The 9,601-nt window shown below is 33.1% G+C and overlaps 1 protein-coding gene across 1 annotated transcript; it reads right to left on the bottom strand.

Annotated features, from left to right (window-relative positions):
- Positions 1–2,313: 2,313 nt before the first annotated feature.
- Positions 2,314–8,700, bottom strand: LOC125025583 (small integral membrane protein 12-like). The gene is made up of 3 exons (XM_047613611.1): positions 8,576–8,700; positions 6,520–6,626; positions 2,314–4,054 (listed from the first exon to the last, which is right to left on the bottom strand). The coding sequence occupies exons 2-3, from the start codon at positions 6,600–6,602 to the stop codon at positions 3,862–3,864; spliced, it is 276 nt and encodes a 91-aa protein (XP_047469567.1). The 5' UTR covers positions 6,603–6,626; positions 8,576–8,700; the 3' UTR covers positions 2,314–3,861.
- Positions 8,701–9,601: the final 901 nt, after the last annotated feature.

Genomic DNA, 9,601 nt, shown 5'->3' with positions numbered 1-9,601 from the left:
ATCAGTAGTGATGAATTGTTTTGAGTATGGTATTGTTGTTGACAAATATAATCAGCAACAAGGAATGATAACTGTTAAGAGGTAAGCACAGATAACTTCTGTGTCATGCTCAAATGTGATTTTATGCATTTTGTTGCTCGTCTTCTCTCTTAATAAAGATTTACTGTCAGGACCCATGGAAAATCCAGGGAATAAAAATAATTATGAGGTACTTCTCCCCTTCTTTCTCCCTCTTTCACCCTCTCGAATCTCTCACTTCCTCTCTCTCTCTTTTCCTTTCCCTCTCTTTCACCCTTTCCCTCCCATTTCCACTCTTCTTTCACTTCCAAATCTTCCTTCAATTTCACTCTTGCCCTCCCACTTTCAGCCCAACATCTGCTCCCCCTCCCCCTTTTCACCCTCTGCTTTGATTTACGAAAATATTTTACGTTATCTTATTTTGTTGTTACTAATGTTTATAACCTTATAGTAATTATAATGTTTATAGTAAAAATAACACCATCAATATTCATAGCACTAGGAAAAAATATGTTTTTCCCGCCAATTCAAATCCGATAAGGTCACAAGGTCTACTAATTGACTCCTTTATGGCTAAGCACTAGCAGAACCATCTATGTGCAGAGACATTTCACAAAAAATATTGAAAATGAGCACAGCATTTTCCTCATTTTTATTCATTTTCCCCGGCAGCATTGGGTTAACTTCCCCCACCTCCCCCACTCCCTTATCCCCTTCCCTCTTCCCTCCATCTCCCTTTCTCTCTAAACCCCCTCTCCTTCCTCCCTCCCTTTCTTCTTACCCTCCTTTCCTCTCTAAGTCCCCTTCATTTCCCCTATTCCACCTCCCTTTTCTTTTTAACCACCCCTCCCTCCTCTTCCTTTCCTCCATCTCCTCTTTAAGCCACTTTCCCCTCTTTTTCTTCTCCTTCCCCCCCCCCCCCCTCTCTTCTTTGAGTCCCTTTTTTTTTTTTCTCCTTCCTCTCCCCTTCCCCTCCAAAATTTCTTTGCAACCCCACCCCTCTGATAGTCATGTAAATAGCAAATATGCATAAACTGACAGTCTACCAATTTCAGTGCAGCATACTTGCCTCAAATAATTATAATCTTAAAAATAATAAAAACAACAATAACAATAACAACAACAATAATAACAAAAACAATAACAATAACAATAACAATAACAATTTAACAATAATAATTTAATAATAATAATAATAATAATAATAATAATAATAATAATAATAATAATAATGGTTAAAAGCAAAATAAATGTGCTAGACATCTAAGGTCATGTAGCACTATAGTTAATGTTAGTGAAGGGTGGTTGGGTTAGTGATTAGCTGTTAAAGCTGGGTTAAGGGATAGGTGAGTGAATGGGTTAGGGTTGGGTGAGGTAATGTAAAGGGGTTAGATTAAGTGAAGGATATATATGCGTTTGAGGAAGGGAAACAGGTTGTCAAAGCAGAAAGTGTGAGATTCTGTAAGGATGTCTGATAGGTTGGGATGTCTATGTAGGGACGATAGGTGGGGGAAAGTATTTGTTGTAGTGTTCAGAGCCGTGGTCAAAGGAGTGCCTGGGGTCAGGGAATTGGGCGAGTTTGAATTGGTTGAGCTATTTGATGAAGAGGCAAGCCTCATTGCCTCTAATAATGATATTGCTAATGGTTAATGGTTAATGGTTAAAAGCAAAATAAATGTGCTATCTAAAAATGGTATAAAATCTTCATTGTTGGCCACGGTAAGCCTGGAGTATGTTGGGGAGAGAAACGGTCCACCCCTCAGGGTCCCTTGAGGGGTAAGGGCTAGACAACTAAAGCAGGGGAATACCGTGCCCATGGCTCCCTCAGGCTGTTCAGGACTGGCACAAAGTCAGCCTTTCATCCTTTCAGCACGGCTCTCACACCTTAGGAAGTGGATAGTAGAAGGGATTGGTGAAGGGACAGAAACGAAAAAGTAGGAGGTGAAAAAAAAGACCATGCAAAATTTGTTGAGTCGAGGGCTGAGTCCCAAGGTTGGGGAGTTCCCCAGCATTGGGTCCCAGTCTCCGCCTCCTAAGCCCCCCCACGACAACAACGGGCAAGGGATTGGGGGGGTATAATAATAATACTAATAATACTAATAATACTAATAATAATAATAATAGTAACAACACTGATATCAATAATAATGACAACATCCACATTACCACATGTATGTGCATGTGGCCACATACATGTAGACAGTTGTGTTGACCCTAAAAAAAAATACTCATATGAAACCCAATATCTTATGCTAATTCTGACCACTATCTATATTGAAGGTTAAAAAAAAATAATAATTTTTAAAACTCTTTATATTTACATGTTAATCATTCCTTTCTTTAAACAGAAAGTTTTTTCACCTAATTGAATATTTACAGTATCCTTAAAATAGATTCTATAAAACCATGCACGACAGAGACATTCACTCTTCAAAGTAGCACTTTCCCATAAGAATTCCAAAATATTTTAATAATAAAAAATTAGCACCTCTATCACACCTTTATTTATTATTTATTTATTACTCTTTCTCTCATCAATACAGCTTTACAATTCTCATATCTTATGTATGCTTATCCAATAGAAGACATAAGATATACAATTAGACATTTAACCTGCTCTATTATTATAAATTATTTCAATGTGACATTTTATAAAGAGTTTAGCATCTAAAGTATAACCCAAAAATAATGATAATAATGATAAATATATTCATAGTGCTACTTCTAATAAAAATAGCAGTGATAACAAAAAAAAACAATAACAATAACAACAACAATAATAATAATAATAATAATAATAATAATAATAATAATAATAATAATAATAACAAAAGGAAGAAGACAAATAATGGGAAGAAAAACAGAAGAAGACGGATAAGAGTAACAAGAAGAGCACATCGGAAAATGAGCATAAAAAGGAATCAGTGTAAGAAAAGAATAACAGAGAGAAACAATCAAGGACCAAAGCTCATTTTTACTCTTGGAATTCCAATCAAAACGGCCGGGTGACAAAGGAGCTTTCGCTTGGTGCAAAATTATGAACTTGTTTAGACTTCAAAGGAAAACGTTTGAATCATTTAGCTGATAATCTAGAAGAAAATGTGGAAATTATTATATTGGATGGTTTAAAAGAAAATTTACACATTACTTGCTTGATATTAATTGTTCAGCACAGTGTGTTGTAGCTTATGATTACTTCCAACAGAATGGGTTAAAATATATACTGAATATTCAGTTCGTTCTCATAATATAGTAACAATAAGTTCAAATATTATTTTGTATGCCTAGTACTTTCTCTATGAATAAAGTTTATTACGACATCTGAGTAAACATGAATAACTATGCCTTTTAAAGTTATCATTTCTATGTGCACATAATCAATTTTTCCCCATCCTCTCTCTCTCTCTCTATCTGCACCATAGCTTTTGAAAGGTGACTCCATTCATACATGGAAGGGCATCTAGGACAAATATATAGCAATTGGATTATTCAAAATATATTATAGAACAGTAACAGAATGTTGATGTATTGCTGAGTCTGTACATACTTTCATGACCCACTCCTTAAGCTAATACCTGCATCCATTAAGAGAAAGTGGAATTTGTTATACTGGGTGAACTTTCTTCAAGTTCAACTTATAAGAACATCTCCATTTCTCTTTCTTTATCTTCCCCTGACCATATTGAATAGTAAAAGTGAGTTGGGGTCCTGAATTTAAAAAGTTAAAGCAAACAGTCCAGAATATGGCTCCTTCCACTGACATTCCCTCCCCACAAAATAAATACAATAGCGATATTGAGAGATATCAATTATTCACATATTCAGCCTACACAAGTCATAGCCTCATTCCTCTTTCACTAAGGAAGGTGACAAATTTTTCTCAAATATCGTCTTTGGAACAAAGGTCTTTTCGCTGAGAGGTGCAGGTGTTGCTTCCTTGGTTTCCAAGATCTCCTTCAAAAGTCTCTCGTTCCGCTGCTCTTCAACAGACGGGCGGTTGGGTGGAGGGGTGCGGAACTGCTTCTCTATGTTGTACCTGTTAGGAAATGGATATGACCATGGTAGTAATTATGGAAATTAATCCCTAGATATTGCGCTAACATGACAGACAGAAATGTATATAGGATATTTTCTTTAAAACACATTATATTTATCCCTTCCAAAACCTAACTTCATATTCAAAATAATCTTCTTTTTATTTATCACCATTCCACCCTTCTATTTATCATTTCTTTCCTTTATCATTACTCCAATCCCTGCATATCCTTTCAGTCATATGTTCATTATTTCCTATCACAATCCCTCCTAAATGGTCAAGCCTGAAGGATCCAATCATGAAAAGATCATCCCTACAAAATTCCTTTCTCTTCCTTTCACTCTGTGGGTTGCTGAGTAAAGCATTACTTCCTAGGATTTAGCTTTCTTGGGCTTTTTGCTCTGGATATGAAACTAGTATTAGCCTCTATTTTACTTTATGTGGGACTTTTCCCTGCTGTGTTCTTTAGAGAGATATTTGTAATATAAATATAGTATAACTTCATACACTTAGGTAGATTCAAAATACAAATTACACATTAACACATTCCTATGAAATGTAATAGGCAATGCTGCATACCTTACTTAGGAATACTCTCTTTCATGTATTAACCCTATGCCGATGGGCATGACGTGCACGTACATGCTATGCCCACTGTGAATTACTTGTTTAAATGTTTTTACACATAGATGGCTACACTTGTACTAAGTCACCAATGAGTCAGTTACGAGTACTGCCTGTCTCGCCCATTTACCCTTTTCTTTGATTTACGAAATATTTTACGTTATCTTATTTTGCTGTTACTAATGTTTATAACCTTATAGTAATTATAATGTTTATAATAAAAATAACACCCATCGATATTCATAGCACTAGTAAAAAATATATTTTTCTTGCCAATACGAATCAGATAAGGTCACAATGTCTACTAATTGACTCCTTTGTGGCTAAGCACTAGCAGAGCCACCTATGTGCAGAGACATTTCACAAAAAAATATAGAAAATGAGCACAGCATTTTCCCCATTTTTTATTCATTTTCCCCGGCAGCATCGGGTTAATAACATACAAATCTATAAGCATGCAATAATTAACTTGATAAAAAAGTTATCACACCATATTTATATTACGAATGACCATAGTAAAAGCTAATATCACGATAGCACAACACATTAAGATATCACAGTATGAAATTTTTTTCTTGGTATCATAAAATACATTACCATGACCCATGTTTATTAATTTGCTTTTTGACACATTAGGAAAATTTATTCATAACAGATATGAAAAATACAGATTAACTACTAATCAAAGTTCTATTAAGCATATTTGGCAGGATGAAAAATAGATATACTGAAGTTGGTCTTGCAATATCTTTCTGGTTTATCAATTATCGAAAATGAAACTGATTATCTATGTCTCACCATTGGAATTAATTTACACTGGTAAATTTGGTTAATATAATCTTATCAATCACTGATAATTTACAGTTACACAGTTTTTAAAAACATTTAGCATTTTTCCAGTATTCTCAACCGTATCCATACTTAACAGAAATACTAACTAACTTTAGCTCAACAAAATAACACAAATTTAAGTTTTTTATTAGACTTAGTTCATGGTGAAATGGATATGAATGAAAATTATTGGTTCTCTAAGGAAACAAATATTCTGATGATAGAATTCCATACTATAATTATCAAAATATTAATTCTAAAATTTTCCCAGTAAAAATATGCATACAAATCCATAGTTTTATTCATTTAACAAAAAAAATTAGCAGCAAATTACATTACCTTCGTATAACATACATATCTACATTATCACAGCATTACTTAATAGATATTCAAAGACAAGACCTGTCATATAGTAAATCCACATATTTCCTCAGAAAATGCACTTCAAAACAAGAAATACTTTAAGCTTTTTTGTTGTTGTAGTCTTTAGTCTTCTGTCTGTATTTCTTTATCAATTATTATCTGTCTCTCTTGTTATTTGTGTCTTGCAGCCAATGATATTCCTTACTGCCTTAAACTTTTAAGGTGAATAATTCCTTAAAATCTGCACTTTCATTTATAGAATAAGCAATAGTCTAAAATCATATTCAAATGGCCTTAATGCCTGTTTAGTCTAGTAAATTATTTATAGCATCATTAAATATAAGCTATCAGATCAGATAAAATAACATTAGAGTATAAATTATGCAATCATATACAAGCTATAAAATCTGTTTAAAATCATATAAAATAACCTTGAAGTACAACTATAAAATCATATAAAATATATCAAAAGTAAAAGTTATAAAATCATATAAAATAACCCGAGAGTATAACTACAACGTAATTTCAAATAACCTGAATGCACACTATGAAATCACCCACTATCCCAAATTACAACCTATAAATACTTTGAAATAAACTCTCGTCCAAATTCTAATACCAAGAAACACAGATCTAGTATTTCTTACCCCACAAACCCTATGACAGCTGCAGCGGGCAAAGTGATGTAAGGAGCATATGCCCTCAGCACGTTCATCACCAATGGCCACATGTTGAAGGAATTTCTTGCAACTATCTGGAAGATTAAGAGTTCCTTATACTCTGGCTCGAAATAATCTGTGCATCCATATAATGGTACATAATTTTCTCCCAAGATAAGGAATTATATATAAAATTATATTAGCATTAATTTATATCCGTTACCTTTCATATGTACATAATTTTCTCCCAAGATAAGGAATTATATATAAAATTATATTAGCATTAATTTATATCCGTTACCTTTTATATGACCTAAGCCAGAGAAAAAATCAATAACTGCTGAAGTTGTTGATTCAAGTACTGTATGTATTGTATACAACTATACATGAATGTATAATAAGGTAAGTACTATGCATTTCAGGGGTCTTGACCAATCCTTTTATATAAATTTCTTCCAAACAAATAGTCAGATAAGCACTGCACTTTTACACAGCCTGTTTCACACCCTACCCTAATTTTTGGCACTATAGTGCATTGCCAAATGTACTTATTACATTGTTTACTCTTGACTCTCATAGAGTAGTTTCCTTCAGCCAAAAAGACATTCAAACATGTAAAGCATGTCTCATCTGTGCTATCTACGAATCCACTACCTCCTCTTCCCTCCCTCCTCAGTCTCCCCTCTACCTTACATTATAATGTGTGTGTGTATATATATATATATATATATATATATATATATATATATATATATATATATATATATACACATACATATACATATACATACATATATATGTATATAATATATATATATACATATATACATACATACATATGTATATAATATATATATATATATATATATATATATATATATGTATGTGTGTATGTATGTTTATATATACATACATATATATACATATACATATACAAACATATACATATAAATACATGTATATATACATATACACATATATTTTACATATATATATATCTATATATATATATTCATATATATGTGTAAATGCACATGTATATGAATATATATGTAAACATATATATGTATATATACATATATGTGCATGTATATGCATACATACATATGTATACATCTATATGTGTATATGTATGTATATGTACGTATGTATATGTGTGTGTTTCAGTGTGTGTGTATATATATGTACACATATATATACATATATGTATATATATGTATATATATGTATATATATATATGTATATGTATATATATGTATATATATGTATATGTATGTGTGTATATGTTTGTATATGTCTATATAGACATATATACATATATATACATATATATACATATACATATATACTTATATACATTTATATACAATTGAGAAAGGGAAAGAGGGGAGGGGGCAGGGAGTGTGAAGAGGGGAAAGGAGGTGAAGAGAAGAGGGATAAGGTGAGGAAGGTTAGAAAGGACTATTGGATTTGCAGACTTCACAATTGTCACATTTCATCTGTTCGAATGCCTTCTTGGCTGAATGATACAACACTATCAGATACAAGAATAAATGCCAAGTACTTCTGGTATTGCACTATATTATCAATAATTATAGCAGGGTGTGAAACATACTATGCTAAAGTGCCATACTGATCTGACTGTCCGTTTGGAAGAGATTTTCGAAAAACGAGGTCCCTGAGACATATAACAGGTACACATTTACATGCAACAAGACAAATGAGAAAACACATATGTGCCTAACACTTTCTTGCTAAAATGCTTCTTCACAGCATACCCTTCACAGACAGACAGACACACAGACGGACAAACAGACACATGCCTATACATATACAAAGATAAATCCAAACATAAGATATTCCAAAAACATTGCATCATTGAAGTTACATAAATCTACAAAGCCTTCATCACTTATCTTCGCTACTATATTCTACACATACCTACACAGGCAACAATCACACCACTTGTTTCCTCTCTCCTATTCTCTGCATATAAAACGTGTTCGTAAATCAGTAAATCATTAGGAGGCTTAAACAACTTACCACCAGTTGATTTTTTCAGCCGGCCCTTTAGCACTGGCCGAGCAGCACCTCCGTTCGAGTGTTTTGTTTACGTTCGTCTAGTCGCGTTCGTGTAAGATGCGTCTTCCGTGCGGGTTGCGAACTGCGTGCGTGAGAGTGTGTGCTGTATAGATTGTATAATTGTACAGTACATTGTTATCTTAAACTGATGTTGGTATGATACATACACACACACATATAAATATATATATATATATACATATATATATATACAGTATTATCATTATATTTTTTCCTGATTATTATCATTGTTATTATTATTATCATTATTATTACTGTTATTTTCCTTCGAGGCAAGTACGTTGAAGTAGTTTGACTGTCTGATGTTAAGAAGGATGGAAAGGGGGGGGGGGGAGGGAGAGAAGAAAGGGAGGAGAGGGAGAGAGGGAGGATAGGGTGAGGGGAAGGGGGTAATAAAAGCGAGATGTAGAATGGGAAAAGGAGGGGGAAGGGAGAGGGGCTCCGAGAAAAATGGGGGATGGGAGAGGGAGGAAAGGAGGTGGGGGTGTTTAAGGGAGAAGAGGAGCGAAGTGGGAAGGAACAGGTGTAGGGTTTAAAGTAGGGGGTTCCTTTAATATGATATTTAGCGCCGTAATATTTTAGAATAAGCATTCTATTTCTGTAATATTTTAAACTAAACATTTTAGTGCATATATATATATATATATATATATATATATATATTGACAAACATTTTAGTACTAATCACTGCATTTTAATTCATGCACATATCTTTTAAAATAAAACTTTCTCATTTGTAATTCAAGACGATATGTTACAAACACCTGTATATATTATGCAACTTTCTTGATGAAATAAACTCTACATTATTATCATTATTAGTACTATTATCATTAATTTTATCATCATTATTATTACAATTAAATACCGAACACCATCATCAAACGCCTGTTTTGGTTTCTCATTTTCAATACAAATGAGAGTTGTGGCCACAATGTGTACCTGCATCTGCTGACCGGTGTTTCC

This window comes from Penaeus chinensis, chromosome 1 (genome assembly GCF_019202785.1).
Source record: "Penaeus chinensis breed Huanghai No. 1 chromosome 1, ASM1920278v2, whole genome shotgun sequence".
Taxonomy (NCBI): Eukaryota; Metazoa; Arthropoda; class Malacostraca; order Decapoda; family Penaeidae; genus Penaeus; species Penaeus chinensis.
Note: the sequence above shows the minus strand (reverse complement) of the source record. Positions and strands in the feature narration are given on the sequence as shown.

Excerpts from the sequence above, each read along its gene's own strand:
- LOC125025583 (XM_047613611.1), bottom strand. The coding sequence starts at position 6,602 with ATGTGGCCATTGGTGATGAACGTGCTGAGGGCATATGCTCCTTACATC. Across the intron at positions 4,055-6,519 it reads GCTGTCATAGGGTTTGTGGG|GTACAACATAGAGAAGCAGT; the intron begins GTAAGAAATACT and ends ATTTCCTAACAG.